General features: G+C 39.1%; 1 protein-coding gene across 2 annotated transcripts in view; it reads left to right on the top strand.

Moving 5' to 3' along the window:
- PCDH12 (protocadherin 12) overlaps positions 1-12,862 on the top strand; it is a 28,736-nt gene extending 15,874 nt beyond the window's left edge. The window contains exons 2-4 of one of the 2 annotated variants that reach the window (XM_053718631.1): positions 5,415-5,506; positions 6,210-6,367; positions 11,027-12,862. In XM_053718631.1, coding sequence (XP_053574606.1) covers positions 5,415-5,506; positions 6,210-6,367; positions 11,027-11,394 — 618 coding nt within the window. In that variant the 3' untranslated portion in view covers positions 11,395-12,862. Of the gene's footprint in view, positions 1-5,414; positions 5,507-6,209; positions 6,368-7,055; positions 7,174-11,026 lie in introns of those variants that run through there. The other variant, XM_053718632.1, reaches the window with a different exon arrangement.
- The last annotated feature ends 8,839 nt before the right edge of the window (positions 12,863-21,701 follow it).

Genomic DNA, 21,701 nt, shown 5'->3' with positions numbered 1-21,701 from the left:
GGTAATGTTTGTCCAGAAAGGCAAACCTTAGGAACTGATGATGATCTTTGTGGATAGGAATATGTAGATACGCATCCTTTAGATCCACGGTAGTCATAAATTGACCCTCCTGGATTGTAGGTAAAATCGTTCGAATAGTTTCCATTTTGAACAATGGCACTCTGAGAAATTTGTTTAGAATCTTTAAATCCAGAATTGGTCTGAAGGTTCCCTCTTTTTTGGGAACTACAAACAGATTTGAGTAAAACCCCAGTCCTTGTTCCACAGTTGGAACTGGGTGTATCACTCCCATTTTTAACAGGTCTTCTACACAATGTAAGAATGCCTGTCTCTTTATTTGGTTTGAAGATAAGTGAGACATGTGGAACCTTCCCCTTGGGGGTAGTTCCTTGAATTCCAGAAGATAACCCTGAGAAACTATTTCTAGTGCCCAGGGATCCTGAACATCTCTTGCCCAAGCCTGAGCGAAGAGAGAGAGTCTGCCCCCTACTAGATCCGGTCCCGGATCGGGGGCTACTCCTTCATGCTGTTTTGGTAGCAGCAGCAGGCTTCTTGGCCTGCTTACCCTTGTTCCAGCCTTGCATCGGTTTCCAAGCTGGTTTGGTTTGCGAAGCATTACCCTCTTGTCTAGAGGCTGCAGAGTTGGAGGCCGGTCCGTTCCTGAAATTGTGAAAGGAACGAAAATTAGATTTATTCTTGGCCTTGAAAGGCCTAACTTGTGGGAGGGCATGGCCCTTACCCCCAGTGATGTCTGAGATAATCTCTTTCAATTCTGGCCCAAAAAGGGTTTTACCCTTGAAAGGGATATTAAGCAATTTTGTCTTGGAAGACACATCCGCTGACCGAGACTTTAGCCAGAGCGCTCTGCGCGCCACAATTGCAAACCCTGAATTTTTCGCCGCTAATCTAGCTAACTGCAAAGCGGCATCTAAAATAAAGGAATTAGCTAACTTAAGTGCGTGAATTCTGTCCATAACCTCCTCATATGGAGTCTCTCTACTGAGCGACTTTTCTAGTTCCTCGAACCATAACCACGCTGCTGTAGTGACAGGAATAATGCACGAAATAGGTTGCAGGAGGTAACCTTGCTGTACAAAAATCTTTTTAAGCAAACCCTCCAATTTTTTATCCATAGGATCTTTGAAAGCACAATTGTCCTCAATAGGAATGGTCGTGCGTTTGGCTAGTGTAGAAACTGCCCCCTCGACCTTAGGGACTGTTTAGGAAATATATCTTAAATATAGGAGGAGGGACAAAAGGTATGCCAGGCTTCTCCCACTCCTTATTCACTATGTCCGCCACCCGCTTGGGTATTGGAAAAGCGTTGGGGTGCACCGGGACCTCTAGGAACTTGTCCATCTTGCACAATTTTTCTGGGATGACCAAGTTGTCACAATCATCCAGAGTAGATAGCACTTCCTTAAACAGTGCGCGGAGATGCTCTAATTTAAATTTAAATGTCACAACATCAGGTTCTGCCTGCTGAGAAATTCTTCCTGAATCAGAAATTTCCCCATCTGACAAAACCTCCCTCATAGCCACTTCAGATTGGTGTGAGGGTATGACAGAGCAATTATCATCAGCGCCCTCCTGCTCTACAGTGTTTAAAACAGAGCAATCACGCTTTCTCTGAAATGCAGGCATTTTGGATAAAATATTTGCTATGGAGTTATCCATTATTGCTGTCAATTGTTGCATAGTAACAAGCATTGGCGCGCTAGAAGTACTAGGGGTCTCCTGCGTGGGCAAAACTGGTGTAGACACAGAAGGAGATGATGTAGAACTATGTCTACTCCCTTCATCTGATGAATCATCTTGGGCAACTTTACTATCTGTGGCAGTACTGTCCTTACTTTGTTTGGACGCTATGGCACAATTATCACACATATTTGAAGGGGGAGACACTTTGGCTTCCATACACACAGAACATAGTCTATCTGAAGGCACAGACATGTTAAACAGGCTTAAACTTGTCAATAAAGTACAAAAACCGTTTTAAAACAAAACCGTTACTGTCTCTTTAAATTTTAAACAGGGCACACTTTATTAATGAATATGTGAAAAACTATGAAGGAATTGTTCAATTTTAACCAAATTTTCACCACAGTGTCTTAAAGCATTCAAAGCATTGCACCCCAAATTTCAGACCTTTAACCCTTAAAATGAGGAAACCGGAGCCGTTTACATTTTTAACCCCTCTACAGTCCCAGCTCCAGCCTTTGCTGCGACTTTACCAAACCCAGGGGGGTATACGATACCAAATGAAGCCTTCTAGGAACTTTTTCAACTACTTCCAGACCCACACACATGCAGCTGCATGTACTGCTCTCAAAAGTAACTGCGCAGTAATGGCGCGAAAATGAGGCTCTGCCTACTACAGAGAAGGCCCTTCCTGACTGGGAAGTTGTCTAAACCAGTGCCTGACGTAAAAAAACGTTCCCCAAAGATATAAAGTGTGAATTTCAACATCAAAATGTATAAAATGCCCAAATAAAGCAATCGATCTAGCCCATAAAAGTGTCTACCAGTTTTATAGCCCATATTAAGCCCTTTATTCTGTTTGAGACTAAGAAAATGGCTTACCGGTCCCCAAGAGGGGAAAATGACAGCCTTCCAGCATTACACAGTCTTGTTAGAAATATGGCTAGTCATACCTTAAGTAGAAAAGTCTGCCAACTGTTCCCCCCAACTGAAGTTATCTCATCTCAACAGTCCTGTGTGGGAACAGAAAACGATTTTAGTTACTGCTGCTAAAATCATACTCCTCTCACAAACAGAACTCTTCATCCTTTTCTGTTTCAGAGTAAATAGTACATACCAGCACTATTTTAAAATAACAAACTCTTGATAGTAGAATAAAAAACTACAACTAAACACCACATACTCTTCACCATCTCCGTGGAGATGCTGCTTGTTCAGCGGCAAAGAGAATGACTGGGGTGGGCGGAGCCTAGGAGGGACTATATGGACAGCTTTTGCTGTGCTCTTTGCCATTTCCTGTTGGGGAAGAGAATATTCCCACAAGTTATGGATGATGCCGTGGACCGGACACACCAATGTTGGAGAAATAATGGTATCTTTAGAAAGTCCATTTAATGGCAAGAAAAACGGTATATAATATGTGTGGGTACAGTAAATGAGTAAGATGAAAATTACAGCTAAACACAAACACCCCAGAAATGCAAAAATAGCCTTGGTCCCAAACGTACAGAAAATGGAAAAGTGCTGCGGTCATTAAGGGGTTAAAAATGTATTTTCTATCTGAATCATGAAATTATTTTATTTTTTTTCTTTCATGTCCCTTTCAAACTGCGTATTCTAACTGAATCATGAAAATTTGATTTTGACTTTAGTGTCCCTTTAAACTCATGGTTAGCCCCAGTTATATGCTCCTTGAGGCTTACATTTTCTATCCCATCATAGTAATGTGGGACTTTTTGTTTTTACTCAGTGACCAATTAGTACTTAGGTATCAGCTGTGCATACACATGTATTTCTTGCTGGTTTCAATATCAATCTAAATTTCTTTATATTTATATATATATCATACAAGAGGATGAACTCCAACCAAACAATTGTCATCTTGGGTTGCTCAGGTAATAAGTTATGTACTATTCAAAGTTAAGTGGACTGGTAAATTGCACCTTGAATAGTATATGTATATATAAATATATATAGTTTCACCCTCAATTAAAGGTATATGGAAGACAATATTTTTTCTGTTAAAGGGACACTAAACACAATTTTTTATTTAATGATTCAGATACAGCGTGCGATTTTAAGCAACTTTCTAATTTACTCCTATTATCAATTTTTTTTGTTCTCTTGCTATCTTTATTTAAAAACAGGAATATAAAGCATAGGAGCCAGCCCATTTTTGGTTGAGAACCTGGGTTATGCTTGCTTATTGGTGGCTAAATGTCAGCCACCAATAAGCAAGTGCTATCCATGGTGCTGAGCCTAAAATGGGCTGGCTCCTAAGATTTACATTCCTGCTTTTTAAATAAAGATAGCAAGAGAACAAAGAACAATTGATAATAGGAGTAAATTAGAAAGGTGCTTAAAATTGCATGCTCTATCTGAATCGTGAAAGAAAAAATGTAGGTTTAGTGTCCCTTTAATGCAGACTCCTATTTCAAGCTTCCCAGCTTCAATATTGCTTAAACACTTTTATGCCTGTAAATGCTTTGTTCTGAAGATATTAAAGATTTAACTCCCAGCTGCTTACATGACCTTTGAAAGGCTCATTATACCAGGCCAATCACAAGCGGCATACTTGAATAAGCAGTGGACGCAAGCACAAGTCTCAGGCATGCACACAACACAGATCGCTGCCAACAGCATTTATTTTGTTGGTTCACATCCGTACAACAAGCCAAACTCACTGATAATTGAGTTCCTTGTTTTGCTATCCACTAATGCTATCTTTAAATGTAGTATTCAATTCTATTTTTTCTAATTCGAATATTGCATATTTGAATTAGAAAAATTCAAATCAATATAACATAGTAACAGTCGAGTTCCACCTATACAAATCTAATACACTTAAAAAAAAATAGCTTCAATTGAGCTTAAATTAATCCCACCAATTGATTACAAGCAATCATATCCATGAATTTTGTTTCTAGCCAGAAATGTATCCAAACAATTTTTAAATGTATCTAGGGTATTGGCATTCACTACCTTCTTTGGTAATGAGTTCCACAATTTTATTGCTCTTACTAATATATTTGTAATAGTATTTCTAATGCTCCCTTTAGTATTAGAATTATGCAATTTTCGAAATAGAAAAATTTGAATCAATATATTTGTATCTATGTTATATCAATTTTCTAAATCCCCTGCCACATGAACTATTAAACTTCTGAAAAGTATTTATTAAATCGAATGTTACATTTGAAATTTCGATGACGAATCTGGCTTCCTTCAATCGTTGCGTGCTCTACAAGCTGGATGCCAACGATTGGAAGAAGGCAGATTCATCAATGATATGCTAAATACAGTAGGAGATGCGGGCGGAGGATCGCGGTATGTTTAATGAATTAAAATGCCTGTGTTATGGTAAACTAATATTAACTAATTCATTAAACTTTACAATCACTTTAACAAGAATAAGAGTAAGGCAGTCCCAAAAATATAGATTTCTTTCTTCTTCTTTTTTTTTGTAACATTATAGAAAATAAATATTTTGAAAATATTTTTATGTGATAATATTAATTCCATTGTACAAATATTTCAAATTGTCTGTCTCACCAGTAAAATAGGAATATTAGATTTTTAAGTAAGGAAGTAGATATATACACAACCTTTGTTTATCACTGATTTACATTTAGATTGTAACTGGTATAAGGGGATAAGGCTTGAATCATACAACCATTGTTCTATACAATTAAATGGTTTTCCTGTTTTCACAGCAAATTTCACAGCTGCTTTCCTTGCTCCACCAAGGACAAGTTCACCCTAAGACTCTTCACAGAGGGAACAAGTATTCTTCTAAGAATGGCAGGTAAATTTCTAGGTGCCTAACCACATTATGTATTAAAGGGACAGTGTACATTAAAGTGTTCTCCCCTTTAATGTGTTCTCAGTTATCCATTCTGCCTCCTGGAGTCTATTAAATAATTTACAAAGCATTCCTTTAACTTTAGTCTCTCATTTAAAATAGTCACTTCTGCCTGTTGTATCCTCGCATATACAAATTTCAATACTGCAGTATTAGCTATAAAAAATATTCATTCTCAATTGCACTAAGTATTGAACTTTGGGTATACAGACAGAGATAAAAGGAGGTTTTTGTGTATAGAGAGAAAGATAAGAAAAGGGTGTCTGCTTTCCCTCCAAGCTCAGTCCATTTGAGAAGGATGTGGTTTCAACTAGCAAAACAGGTATTTCATATAAAAATGTAAAGGAGCAATTTCCCATACATTTTTCACTCTACTTTTGGTATAACAAATTATTGAAAACTTATTGAGTGAAAACCAGTTTTACAGTACACTTCCTCTAAGAATGGGGGGGGGGGGGAAGGGGGAGCTTTTGTATTTTATAAATAGAATCTGCAGACACTGAAAGTCAGTTTTTCTGATATACACAGATTTTATAAAATGTTTCTGTGATTTGCATTTGATTTTCCTCTTACATTATTCATATTTCAGTGCAATGATTGACTTCAGTACAGGGATCAGTACTCACATGTCCTTGTAATGTTTTAGATGTGCGGGGCAGGAGAATGACTGGCAGAGCACAAAGGACAGTGGTAACGGAGGGAGTGAGGCAGGAGACCTAGATTCAGAGCCAGGAGTTGACCTACCTGCCAGTCAGCAGCAGCTACTAGAAGAGAGTCTGGAGACACTGTTGGCTCCCTGCATGAGTAAGTAATAATGCATTCAATAGATTGTTTGAATAATAAGCTGTTCTGTTGCAAACATTATTCTCCTGTAGGATAATATTTAAAATGACATGAAATCCATAATGTTTATTTTGTGATTCAGAGCATTCAAATGTAAAAAACATTTCCAATTCACTTCTATTATTTGCTTTGTACTCATGGTTTTCTTTGTTGAAAAGCTTGCCTAGGCAAACACTGCTGCCATCTAGTGCTCTCACATTGTTAAACATGTTCTTGCAAAACTGTTGCTATACAATGCTCCAGACACATGCTTGCTCCTGAGCTTACCTACCTATTTACAACAAAGAATACCATCAAAATGGAAATATGATAATAGAAGTATTTTTTAATTGTATGCTCTTTCCCTTTACATGTGTTTGCGCCATTGTCTATTAACCCATGGCAATGTTTACTTTCCTTTTAAATGAGGCTCTGATTTTTACATCAAAAATATAGTCCATGCAGTAAGCCACTTACATGCTTGTATGGCTTAATAAATGCTTCTAAAATGTATTTATGCATCAAATTAAAGTAGAATTGATGCATCTGTTTTTACATATTTATTTTGCGTATCTGGTTCATGTTAAGAAACTTTTAGACAGGACATAAAGGTATAGTTAAATGCTATGTAAACTATAGATCCTATAAAAAGTTGTTTTTTTTATTCCAGTCTACTTTACCTGTGCAGAACTACATTTGGTGTAGCAATACCATCACTATTCTTATTAACTAAAGTTATTCTGCTGATGCTATATTTCTTTGACAATGGAACTAATATATACAGTGGGGCACAAAAGTATTTAGTCAGCCACCAATTGTGCAAGTTCTCTCACTTAAGAAGATGAGAGAGGCCTGTAATTTTCATCATAGGTATACCTCAACTATGAGAGACAAAATGTGGAAACAAATCCAGACAATCACATTGTCTGATTTGGAAAGAATTTATTTGCATATTATGGTGGAAAATAAGTATTTGGTCACCTACAAACAAGCAAGATCTCTGCCTCTCAAAGACCTGTATCTTCTTCTTTAAAAGGCTCCTCTGTCCTCCACTCATTACCTGTATTAATGGCACCTGTTTGAACTTGTTATCAGTATAAAATACACCTGTCCACAACCTCAAACAGTCACACTCCAAACTCCACTATGGTGAGGACCAAAGAGCTGTCGAAGGACACCAGAAACTAAATTGTAGACCTGCACCAGGCTGGGAAGACTGAATCTGCAATCGTCAAGCAGCTTGTGTGAAGAAATCAACTGTGGGAGCAATAATTAGAAAATGGAAGATATACAAGACCACTGATAATCTCCCTCGATCTGGGTTTCCACGCAAGATCTCACCCGGTGGGGTCAAAATGATCACAAGAACGGTGAGCAAACATCCCAGAACCACACGGGGAGACCTATTGAATGACCTGCAGAGAGCTGGGACCAACGTAACAAAGGCTACCATCAGTAACACACTAGGCCGCCAGGGACTCAGATCCTGCAGTGCCAGACGTGCCCCCCTGCTTAAGCCAGTACATGTCCGGGTCCGTCTGAAGTATGCTAGAGAGCATTTGGATGATCCAGAAGCAGATTGGGAGAATGTCATATGGTCAGATCAAACCAAAGTAGAAGTGTTTGGTAGAAACACAACTCGTCATGTTTGGAGGAGAGAGAATGCTGAGTTGCAACCAAAGAACACCATACCTACTGTGAAGCATGGGAGTGGCAACATCATGCTTTGGGGCTGTTTCTCTGCAAAGGGAACAGGACGACTGACCGAGTACATGAAAGAATGAATGGGGCCATGTATCGTGAGATTTTGAGTGCAAACCTCCTACCATCAGCAAGGGCATTGAAGATGAAACGTGGCTGGGTCTTTCAGCATGACAATGATCCCAAACACACCGCCCGGGCAACAAAGGAGTGGCTTCATAAAAAGCATTTCAAGGTCCTGGAGTGGCCTAGCCAGTCTCCAGATCTCAACCCCATAGAAAACCTTTGCAGGGAGTTGAAAGTCTGTGTTGCCCAGCGACAGCCCCAAAACATCACTGCTCTAGAGGAGATCTGCATGCAGGAATGGGCCAACATAACAGCAAAAGTGTGTGACAACCTTGTGAAGACTTACAGAAAACGTTTGACCTCTGTCATTGCCACCAAAGGATATATAACAAAGTATTGAGATGAACTTTTGATATTGACCAAATACTTATTTTCCACCATAATTTGCAAATAAATTCTTTCCAAATAAGACAATGTGATTGTCTGGATTTGTTTCCACATTTTGTCTCTCATAGTTGAGGTACACCTATGATGAAAATTACAGGCCTCTCTCATCTTCTTAAGTGGGAGAACTTGCACAATTGGTGGCTGACTAAATACTTTTTTGCCCCACTGTATATACATTTGATGCAGTGTCTGTATCCATAATTTTTTACTTCAAAGTGTATATCAGGTTTTACCCATTTTAAGCTAAATTACAAGTTGAGCGCTATTTGAATGTGCACCTATAAAGGGTCCGATTTCCCCGCTTACGTGCGCACGTTAAATAACCAGCCATTACAAGTGGCTGGTTAATGTACGTGCAAGCTTGTGGGAGCACTGTGCTCTTAGCTCTATTAACCAGAGGTCAGACCTCTGGTTAATTAAAAAAATGTGCCCCAATTGCCCCCCAAATAAAGTGGACAGTTCCTTTCTTAAAATAAAAAATATGAGCATCGTTATTTTTAAATAACTGTACAAAGCAGTTATATCCCCTAGGTGGAAATGTCCAAATTGGGCCCAAAGTGTCAATATTTTGTGTGGCCACCATTATTTTCCAGCACTGCCTTAACCCTCTTAGGCATGCAGTTCACCAGAGCTTCACAGGTTGCCACTAGAGTCTTCTTCCACTCCTCCATGACGACATCACAGAGCTGGGGGATGTTAGAGACCTTGCGCTCCCCCACCTTCTGTTTGAGGATGCCCCACAGATACTAAATAAGGTTTAGATCTGGAGACATGCTTGGTCAGTCCATCAACTTTACCCTCAGCTTCTTTATCAAGGCAGTGGTCGTCTTGAAGGTGTGTTTGGGGTCGTTATCATGTTCGAATACTGCCCTGCAGCCCAATCTCCGAAGGGAGGGGATCATGCTCTGCTTCAGTATGTCACAGTACATGTTGGCATTCATGGTTCCCTCAATGAACTGTTGCTCCCCAGTGCCGGCAGCACTCATGCAGGCCCAGACCATGACACTCCCACCACCATGCTTGACTGTAGGCAAGACACACTTGTCGTTGTACTCCTCACCTTGTTGCCTCCACACACGCTTGACACCATTTGAACCAAATAAGTTTATCTTGGTCTCATCGGACCACAGGACATGGTTCCAGTAATCCATGTCCTTAGTCTGCTTGTCTTCAGCAAACTGTTTGCGGGCTTTGTTGTGCATCATCTTTAGAAGAGGCTTCCTTCTGGGACGACAGCCATGCAGACCAATTTGATGCAGTGTGCGTCGTATGGTCTAAGCACTAACAGGCTGACGCCCCACCCCTTCAACCTCTGCAGCAATGCCGGCAGCACTCATACGTCTATTTCCTAAAGACAACCTCTGGATATGACGCTGAGCATGTGCACTCAACTTCTTTGATCGACCATGGCGAGGCCTGTTCTGAGTGGAACCAGTCCTGTGAAACCGCTGTATCGTCTTGCCCACCGTGCTGCAGCTCAGTTTCAGGGTCTTGATAATCTTCTTATAGCCTAGGCCATCTTTATGTAGAGCAACAAATTTTTCAAATCCTCAGAGAGTTCTTTGTCATGAGGTGTCATGTTGAACTTCCAGTGACCAGTATGGGAGCATGTTAGAGCGATAACACCAAATTTAACACACCTGCTTCCCATTCACACCTGAGACCTTGTAGCACTAACGAGTCACATGACACCGGGGAGGGAAAATGGCTAATTGTACCCAATTTGGACATTTCCAGTTAGGTGTGTACTCACTTTTGTTGCCAACGGTTTAGACATTAATGGCTGTGTGTTTAGTTATTTTGAGGGAAAAGCAGATTTACACTGTTATACAGGCTGTACACTCACTAATTTACTTAGTAGCAAAGTGTAATTTCTTCAGTGTTGTCACATGAAAAAAAAAAAAATATTTACAAACATGTGAGGGGTGTACTCACTTTTGTGAGATACTGTATATATATTTGATTATATACATATTTATGTGTTAATATGTGTATATACTCATATAAACACATATTATGTATATATGCATGTAGATATATATATATTTAATTTATTGCCCAACGTTGAGCAACTTATCCCCTGCACTGGATGTAGTGACGTAACAGATGACTTTGCTGCATTACTGCGCCTGCATGTCAAACCTATATTCAAAATGCGCATGCGATACTTAAAGCAAGCTCCATTAAAGAGAGCACCCAGGTTTCCCACCGTGATTGGACTATGCTAATTAGTCCCATGGTGGGTTGGGAAAGAGGTCGGATTATAACAGAAGATTATAATCATAGCATAGGCTAAGAAAAATATGCTAATGGAAAGTTGGGATCTTCACCCTCAGCCTGGGTGAGACCCTTGTTGAGTTTCACTACTTTTAGACTTTCTCAGATCCGGTGAATATGTTTTTCATACAATCATCTTGTCTTTGGCAGGCACAGAGGGAAACCGTCTGAGTGATCTAGACCCAGGCTGGATATCCCGCCTCTCCTTACCTTTAACTGGAAGCTACAAGGACAATATTTTTACTCCAAACTCACAGATCCAACAACAGCCTCCAATAACAGCAGATGATCGAGAACAGCTTCAGACGTTTCTGACATTTGGTAAAACGTCTGATGGATCTCAAGGAAATAGACTTGCAAGCACCTTCCTTTCTGAGATGAGCTCTCTCTTTGAGATGCTCTTGAATCAGAAAGCTGAATCCCATGGTGATACAGCTTCTGAGGTGCTTCTGAGACTTTCAGGCTGCAGCAACAGCATGGGAATGGATGGTAATAAATGGGATAAAGTTAGAAACTAAATGGAAACTTATGAACCACAGAAATTCCACTAATTGTTACATTTTCACTTTTTGAAATAATTATAATACCATTTGGAATTAACAACAAGCTAATACATATTGCTACTGTATCTTTACTAAGTAATTAGGAAGTACTGGTAAAAAGCTAAACACACCATTGCTTCTAAGGGCCTAATGATTAAAAACTCACCGAGATAGGGAGAAATCATGTAAAATCTTTGAGATTTTTTTTAGCATTATATTGTATGTAGGTGTCTTTGCTTCACAACCAGAACCTTGCACAGCAATAAAAACAGCTCTCAAGCTAAAATGTATAAAATTCTTTGAGGTACTGATGAGACTTCTAAGATTATCTCAAGTGGAGAGCTTTAGATCATCAGGCCATAACTCTTACCAAAACGCCATTACTGGGTAAAACTTGAAACTCAAAAATTTTCTTCCATGATTACGAAACAACATACCATTTTAAACTACTTTACAATTTACTTCCATTATATAATTAGCTTCATTCTCTTGGTGTCCTTTGTGGAAGGTGCAGCAATGCACTACTGGGTGCTAGCTGGACAGTTCAGGTGAGCCAATGACAAGGGGTCCATATGTGCAGCCACCAATCAGCAGCTAGCTTCCAGTAGTGTGTTGATGTTCTGAGCATACCTAGGTATGCTTTTCAACAAATGATACCAAGAAAACAATGCAGATTAGATATTAGAAGTAAAATGGAAAGTTAATGTCAAAAATGAAAGTTTAATTTTGCCTTTTTTGTCAATTTAATATGTAGTCTCTCCATTTTCCCCATGATCCTATTGTCTTCAAATTTGACAATAAAATGGATAAGCAGGCAAGTATACTTTGTTAGCCCTATATATCATACAAGTTGAGTAAAGGTTCTACATTTTTATGCCTGAGTATTTTAAATTGCAAACTTTCAAGAAACAAAACACTTCACTTCAGAAGAAAAATTGCTTTCTAAAACTGCTCCTTATATAAATGGAATGGGATAGTGTGGGAATCTAGGTAAAAAAACAAATTCAGTTTGCTACCAAATGATTTTATTGTTACCCATCATTTACCCAGAAAAGTGTTTTATATGGGGGAAAAGACCGATACATTCAGTGTAATCTGAAGAGTCAGAGAAGAAAACTGTATTCTCCTCTGCAAAATCGCAATCTTACAGAGAACATTTTAAACAGCAGCGCTAGTATGAGTTTGCAGCTTTTAAACACATTTACCTCCTTCCTATAATTTGTTTAGAAGAAGTTTTTTCCAGTTTGATCACATTTTTAAAGCATGCTCATTTATGCAAGAGAATCACTATGGATCTTTACATTGTAGTCAGCAGGCTGAACTGTAGCTTCTTTTGTAATGTGTAATGTGTCTTTGTATTTATAAATTATTTATCATTTCCTGTCTGGTATCTTTACCAACTGTCTTTGTGTAAATAATATTAGATTAAAATAACATTTTTAAACTCGGTCTCATTTCATTATTTCAACATTGTAGGTACTTTAGAGAGGAGATAAGGCAGACACTTTAAAAGGGACATGAAACACAACACTTATCTGTCATAATTCAGATAGAGAATACAATTATAAGCAACTTTCCACTTTATTTCTATTATCTGATTTGCTTCATTATCTTGGTATCCTTTGTTGAAGGAGCTGCAATGCAATACTGGGAGCTAGCTGAACACATTGGGTGAGTCAATGACAATATGCATATATGTGCAGCGACCAATCAGCAGCTTACTTTGAGTAGTGCATTGCTGCTTCTGGGTCTACCTAGGTATGCTTTTCAACAAAGAAAACAAAGAGAATTAAGCAATCTAGATAACAGAAGTAAATAGGAAAGTTGTTTTCCAAAAGAGGTGGTAAATATAGGGACTGTAAAAGAGTTAAAAAATGCATGGCACATGCATAAGGCTATCCTAAGGAAAAAGCTTTCATTCTATTGGCTGATCTGAATTTGAAGATACATATAAAAGGGGTACCTTGGATTCAATATTCAGTGTGCTGGAGACCGCATGAAGTTCTGAAGAGGAGGACCACCGTAGCCGCCATGAAGTTAGAAGATGGACTGCTGCCGGGATGAAGATGGAAGATGAAATCTAGGGACATACTCCTTGAACAGTCTACTGAATATGTTTATCTTATGTCCTCTGATATAACAAATTAAAGGGACACTCAAGTCAAAATAAACTTTTATGATTCAGAAAGCGCATGCAGTTTTAAGACTCTTTCCATTATCAAATTTTGCACAGTCTTTTTATATGCACACCTTCTGGGGAACAAGCTATTACTGAGCATGTGCACAAGCTCACAGGATATACGTATACCAGTCTGTGATTGGCTGATGTCTGTCAAAGGGGACAGAAAATAGGAGAAAACACAAATTTGTAAAAAAAAAAATCTTTGAATTTCAGAGTAGGTGTTATTGCACTCTCTTTTTATTATGCACTTCTTAATTATGTAACTGCACTGAGTGGTCATTTAAGGAGAGATATACATTAGCTCCTACAGGGTCCAGGTTCTGAATCCTGCAGGATGCACTCCAGTCTCCCAGAGGGCAGTAGATCAACCACTATTTATTATTTAAATTCTGGAAATAGTGGAAAATAAATGATTCGTATACATGGTATTTTTTTTCAATAAAGTACATGCTTTTTTTTTTTACAAATAAGGATCACAAACAATTACACATTTTGGGGGAATGATTTTAGTGCATGTAGCTTTAAGTAAATTTGCCATTAATTTCAGTCCTGGTTTCAGGAAGTTTTGTTGATGTTAGCGCTCACATTTCGCAGCTGCACGTCCTGTAACACACAAACACTGATGACAGATCACTGCATACTCCCAGTCACCTAGAGCTTCCTATAGCTGAAGGACACACATCAAAAACAACTTCCTATAACCATATTTGCTGGGAACTATCCAACTAAACTGCCATGATACACTGCAGCCATTTCTTAATATATGAATCTACACTATACATTCAGTTTATACTACATATACACAGCCTGTTAAACACTAAGGAAGTGTGTATACATATCAGACTGTTACAGTGCACAGTGGAGAGCATCACAACTAATTATTGCTAGGGGTGAAAAATGAAGGTGTTACTGAAAATATTTCACAATATATTGATTACTGTTTAAGAGCTGTACTGGCTACCTTACCCTCTTATGTAAAAGACAAGAAAGAAAATAGATGGAATGACAACTGAAGATAATATTACAAAATTGCTTCAACAATGGCTCCCTGCATATGCATTAACAGTCACGTTATGTCAAAGTTCCATCAAGTTATATTTGTTTTAATTTCAACAAGTTGAGTGAGCAGAATGTTTTTATCAACATTATATATTTGATTCTTGTTGTTCCTGCTCTGGAGTGGTTGGGATCCATTCTGTCTTTACGGGAGCCTGTGAATGAGTCAACTGGGAGAAATTCCTAGCACATAATATACCACCTTGTAGTCAAGTTCTTCTTTCTTGTGAGAGTATTTCATCTATTTTTACTTAATACTGGAATAATTTTGGAAGTTAATGCACAATTTTGGTGCCCTTCTTTTTGCTTTATCTCTTCTGTAGGTTCACTATATCCATTACCACTGGGAGTGAGGAGGAGCAGCCAGCACTATTGGGATTTCAGGACTTTCAATAAATAAATATTACTGGATGGATTTAGACCATAAGTATAGTTTTTGTACTTATAATACACCGGTGTGCATATTAATTGCTTCATTTTATGATTCTTAGAATATTAAAGTGATGGTAAACTTCAGACTATAAGAATGCTGCAATAAAAATATATTAGTTTGCAAGTATAACCACATAATTATTATTTTTTTAAAGTGTATAAAAAGTTTATAATAAAAGAATTATAATCCTAATTGGTATTGTCTGTTCCTCTGCCCCCCTTCATTTCCTCTTTTAGCTGGGCTGTGAGGTTTAAAGCTGTCACATCCACTCTCTACATAGGCTTTCTAAGGGACTGGACTTCAAGATTGTCACACATGTTAATTGGATGTTCACTGGATTTGGCATAAAAAAAAGAAAAAGTTTATCCATGTGGGCAGGCATAACATTGTAATAGAAACATTACTATATGAACTAATTTAACCGTTTCACATATTGATTAAAAACAAAAAAGGTACACATATACTTTTTTAATGATTATGGCATTTCATTCTTTAAAGTTTACCATCACTTTAATTAGCAGTATTAGCGCAATCATTAGTGTTGCAATTATTGCTGAATTTAACATTTAACATTGAAGGTGGAGTGATTTCAGAATTACCTGGATGAGGTGATACTCCTCTCTGTTTAGGGAGACTGGATTGCTCCTCCTCAGGTCAGGTTTATTAGCTATTGGTAAGTACAAAGCCTTTGACACACCACTCAGCTCCTCCCCAATATACTTTACATGTCACTCCCTCCGTAGAGTGAAAAATAGTAGTAGTCCAAAGTAGTGAAGATAAACTTTAAAGGCTCAATGATCGATTCGGTGTGCCAATCTGTAGTTGCTGGTAGAGTCAAATTCAAGTTTTATGGGGAGAAAAAAAAAGTATATGAGAAGACATTTCTGCTTAATGTGGTACTCACAGCCACATATGGAATGTACAGCAAACAAGAATGCATCAGTGTTCTTTCATTGTAAGATCAGTATACAAACAGGCGTTGATAGGTATACCACGACGCATTTCATGCATGCGCTTCCTCATTATTGTGAGCAAAAAAAGATGTGGGGAAAAAAATCCTCCACAATGATTTATAAAAAAATGAATACTCAATAGGTCATTGTATAGCCCATCTGTACATCTCACAAAGAAAACCTGAGCTGTGCATTTCTGGACATGAGCAGAGGAATCTGGGAAAGGATTTGCAAATGGGATAAACAACACCTTATTTGCTTCACGTATCTGTTTTAAACTAGATTCCTACATCATTTTTACTCACGTAATTTAAATCAGTGTTTCTTAACTCCAGTCCTCAAGTACCGTTATCATGCCAGATTTTTGCGATATCCTAAAAAGACAGTCTAGACCCAATACTTATTCTTCATCACTTATTGTTACGTACCAGACAAGCATCTTGTAACAGGTTCCACATCTATAAGCTTGTAAGAAGTACATGAAACTTTTAAATAATCATTTGTTAGCAGCTAAAAATGTCCACCAAGCTCTGCCCACAACTTTCTTCTTGTCCAGGTAAATTTTCTCTTGAATGATAGTTTAGCAGTGAACATTTAACATTTTTCAGTTAGCTATTTCAAAATTGCACATGCACAAATCCGCACAAGCAAGTAAGAAAACTTATTTAAGAGTCATTTGTGATTAAAGAAACTTAACATAAAAAATATACACGCAATAGGTGGGCCGAGCTTTGCTGCCATTTTTGGCTCCTAACTAACAATGAATATTTAAATGTTTCATATACGAGCCAGTTGCAGGATGCTTCTTTGGTATGAAGCAATAAGTAATTAAAATTATGTATTGGGTCTAGACTGTCCCTTTAACAAGAGCATAGGTGAAATAATCAGCTGATGGGTGAGATACATATATAGGTATGTGTTAATATGTGTATATATACATATTAACATATATATATGTATATAGTCATATCCTATAAAATAAAAGGCCAAGTGTGTTTGTCCGAAGTGGTCATGCACAGTAGAGACAGCACAAGGACAAACACACCTGGCCTTAGAGTCTACCTGATCTGCTGCAGCACGGTGATGGTGGGCAGAAGTGGGCGTAGTCGGAAGTGAGCGGGGGCGTGGCCGGATGCGGTCACGCACGCGAGAGAGAGGGGAAGGAGAGCAAAAGAGAGGGGAGAGAGCAAAATAGAGGGGAAAGAGCAGAATACGGGAGAGAGACAGAGCAAAATAGAGGGGGGAGAGACAGAGCAAAAGAGAGGGGGGAGAGAGAGCAAAAGAGAGGGGGAGAGAGAGAGCGCAAAAGAGAGGGGGAGAAAGAGAGAGAGCAAAAGAGAGGGGGAGAAAGAGAGAGAGCAAAAGAGAGGTGGAGAGAAAGAGCAAAAGAGAGGGGGGGAAAAGAGAGCAAAAGAGAGGGGGGGAAAGAGAGCGCAAAAGAGAGGGGGGAAAGAGAGCGCAAAAGAGAGGAGGGAAGAGGGAGAAAAAGAGAGGGGAGAGAGAGCAAAAGAGAGGGGGAGAGAGAGAGAGCAAAAGAGGGGGAGAGAGAGAGAGAAAAAAAGAGAGGTGGAGAGAAAGAGCAAAAGAGAGGGAGAAAAGAGAAGGGAGAGAGAGCAAAAGAGAAGGGAGAGAGAGCAAAAGAGAAGGGAGAGAGAGAAAAAGAGAGGGGAGAGAGAGCAAAAGAGAGGGGAGAGAGAGCAAAAGAGAGGGGGGAGAGAGCGCAAAAGAGAGGTGGAGCGAGAGAGCGCAAAAGAGACGTGGAGCGAGAGAGCGCAAAAGTGAGGGGGAGCGAGAGCGCAAAAGAGAGGGGGAGAGAAAGAGCGCAAAAGAGAGGGGGAGAGAAAGAGCGCAAAAGAGAGTGGGAGAGAAAGAGTGCAAAAGAGAGGGGGAGAGAGAGCGCAAAAGAGAGGGGGAGAGAGAGCGCAAAAGAGAGGGCGAGAGAGAGTGCAAAAGAGAGGGGGGAGAGAGAGTGCAAAAGAGAGGGGGAGAGAGTGCAAAAGAGAGGGGGAGAGAGAGCAAAAGAGAGGGCGAGAGAGAGAGTAAAAGAGAGGGGGAGAGAGAGTAAAAGAGAGGGGGGAGAGAGAGAGAAACAAAAGAGAGGGGGAGAGAGAGAGCAAAAGAGAGGGGGAGGCAGAGAGAGCAAGGGGTGGGACCGCAAAAAATGGTACTGCAAAAAATGGCCCGTGTGAACAGGCTTTAGGACTAGTACATATATATTTAAAAATGCTTCTATCGCAGCACTACTCACGACATCAGAAAGAGGCTCCCATTGGAGCCTTTGGAAGCACGCTCTCGTGAGCGCAATTCCCAGTAATGCGAACTTAAGCTCACGTTCGCATTGCTGTTAACTTGTAATGCCAACGCACATTAGCATGTGATGGTATTACACAGTGGTGCAAAAATATATATACATAAATGGATATGCATACACAAGCTATATGTCCAGGCTCCCCACAGTAGAAAGACAAATTAAAAGGCCGTAGAAAAAGTACGATATAAAATCATACGATAGGGTGCGCTATACTAATGCACAAGAGATGTGCGTGTTATCTGTGCTAACGTGTCAAAAATAATATGTTCAAAATATGAATCTAATAGTGATCATGAATTGTAATATTGTGTTAGTATTGGCACCTATATGAATATAAGCGCAAAAGAAATACAATGTTTTTAAGTGTGTATACCTAAGAAACTAAATGTGTCTAGTTGAATGAATATGTGGCTTCACATAAATTGTGGTGTGTACTCAAAAAAACTTAATCCCAAACAAAGTGCATACGTATGAATCAAGTGATAAAATATTACATATATTGACAATAAATTGAATATAATAAAATATTAAAAAAATAATAAAAAATATAAAAATACAAACGATTTCACATAAAGTGCAGAGTCAATGATAGATAGGTGAAATCAACACTGTTGGAATCAATAATTCTGGAAGGCTGCTCCGCTCCAAACCGGTGGTAAATCGGGTGAACTGAAAAATTGAAAACACAAAGAGAGAGCGCCTAATGGTGTAATATCGTCAAGATCAAAGGTGATACAAACATAAAAAGTATCTGGCAAGTGGATACTCACAAAGAGCTTAGCACTCGCAAGTAGTGCATACAGGCGGGCTGACCTTTGTACAGCAGTCAGTACGCTGAATGTGTGGAAGTCGTGTCGGAAATCTGTTATGATAGAAAAAGAACACAGAAGACCAATGGTGCAATATCGTCTAAATCCAAATGGACACGGAAAAGACACAGTTTCAGCAAGATGTATACTCACAATGGAGTTGGCACTCGCAAGTAGTGCATTAAGGCAGGCTGACCTTCATACAGCAGTCAGCACGCTGATTGTTTGTAGCTGTAATCGGCTTAGGCTTGTCCTCTGCACACCAGCGTGTGTACTGAATTCTCAGCTGTGGCTCAACTGTTTGCTGAGGGAAGGAAATCCTCTAGGTATGACGTGAACACACCAAAAAATGCACCTGAGGCTCAGAATACACAAGGTGCATACAAATTATTGTTCAGATTAGTAGGTCACAGAATAAAAACGGGTGACTAAAATGTTTTTGAAATTGCCAATAAAAAAAGGAAGTCAGCGGACAAAATGTTAGGTAAAAATAATTTAAAAGAAATTTATTTAAGAGCTAAATACAACGCGTTTCTCGGCCGATAAAGCTCACTGGCCGTTTCATCAGGTAAGTATATAAGTATAGCGGGAAAACCACATTTAAAAATACATACATGCTGACTGCTGTATGAAGGTCAGCCTGCCTTAATGCACTACTTGCGAGTGCCAACTCCATTGTGAGTATACATCTTGCTGAAACTGTGTACTTTTGCCGTGTCCATTTGGATTTAGACGATATTGCACCATTGGTCTTCTGTGTTCTTTTTCTATCATAACAGATTTCCGACACGACTTCCACACATTCAGCGTACTGACTGCTGTACAAAGGTCAGCCCGCCTGTATGCACTACTTGCGAGTGCTAAGCTCTTTGTGAGTATCCACTTGGCAGATACTTTTTATGTTTGTATCACCTTTGATCTTGACGATATTACACCATTAGGCGCTCTCTCTTTGTGTTTTCAAATTAAAAGGCCTCCTTTGTTTTTCAGTATCAGAGAGATGATCTTAGATTGTTCCGATTTGCATAGGTTCTTCCGTGGGAACTAACAACTAGGGTCTGAGGTGGAGGGCAAAACAAAAGCAGAGTAAAGGAACAGACCAAAGGTCAGGTACTGTGAGATCAGTCCAGCAACTGGGTCCCAAGAGGGCAAACAAGAGCAAAGTCCAGGAACAGGCCAAAGGTCAGGTACTGTGAGATCAGTCCAGCAACTGGGTCCCAAGAGGGCAAACAAGAACAAAGTCCAGGAACAGGCCAAAGGTCAGGTACTGAGAGATCAGTCCAGCAACTGGGTACCAAGAGGGCAAACAAAAGCAAAGTCCAGGAACAGGCCAAAGGTCAGGAACTGTGAGATCAGTCTAGCAACAAGGAAACCAGGAGTAATGTTCAGCAAGTATGGGTGAGCAGGCTGGTACAGGACACCAGATAGATGCAATAGGAATAACTTGATTCAGGAAAGCAGCCACTGGTACAGCACTTACAGGAGACTCAACAGGCACAGGATACCCAGCTGGTACTGTTAGGGAGGCTCCCATGATATACCAGGTAGGTGCAATGGGTACAGCAGTATTCAGGTACACACAACACCTTCTTTAATGACAAAATGTACATATAGGTAGTCCAAAACATTTTTTTATTTTTTTTTCCAAATGAGTTTTATTGATGAGAAAATAGCTATACAATTGAACAAATTATGGAGTTTCCATCATTACATTATCAAAACATAGATAACATAAAGATAAAGGAAAATGTAACAAGAAAAAAGATAACTAATAATACAAAATATAGACATAAGAATCTGTTATGAGAAGTCATACATGTTCATCATTTAAGTCCGCTCTTTTCCAGAAATGAAGGAATTGTCCATATCAGTAGTAAGGTTTCTGAATAGCATTGAGTCCTTCTATAGATCTGAAAGAACTCTAGTACCTGTCTGGGAGAATCAGGAGGGGGAAGGAAGATAAAACAAGGGTAGATTAAGGGGAGGAGAGGTAAGATATATAAGTCAGTATTGAGGATAGAGGTGGGGAATATATACTAGTGGTATATCCATCTATACTCATACCTTCCCAAGCGGGGGACATCTCAGGGTAGTCATGGCAGAAATCCCTTAGGAAATCCCTTTACTGCTGGTTTGAAAGTGAGATAGCAGCAAACAGCTAAAACTGTACTGAAACATATCAGCAGAGGTTATGGAAATAGTAGTATATGTAGATCCATAAAATGAGGCAAAAGACAAGTCCCTGCGACCGATTATAGAAGGTTTTTGAAAAATTTACCATGAGGTGAAACAAAGAATCATAAACCATACCCCAAATACATTCCTCTGACAAGCACTGTACTCTGAGGGGAAACCGGGCCTCAATATAGACTGAAAACCCCTTTCTCTGAAGAATCAAACACACATCTTCATTCTTCAAGCACCTCCAGCGGAGGCAAAGTAAAGACTGAGGTATGTGTGAAGTGGAAGGGGTTTTATAGAGCTTGTGTGAAGAATACATTTATTTTTATTAAAATAATGTTTATTTTCACCATTAATC

The sequence above is a fragment of the Bombina bombina genome, chromosome 6 (assembly GCF_027579735.1).
Source record: "Bombina bombina isolate aBomBom1 chromosome 6, aBomBom1.pri, whole genome shotgun sequence".
In the NCBI taxonomy this organism is placed as follows: domain Eukaryota; kingdom Metazoa; phylum Chordata; class Amphibia; order Anura; family Bombinatoridae; genus Bombina; species Bombina bombina.
This window is presented reverse-complemented; position numbering and strand designations above follow the sequence as displayed.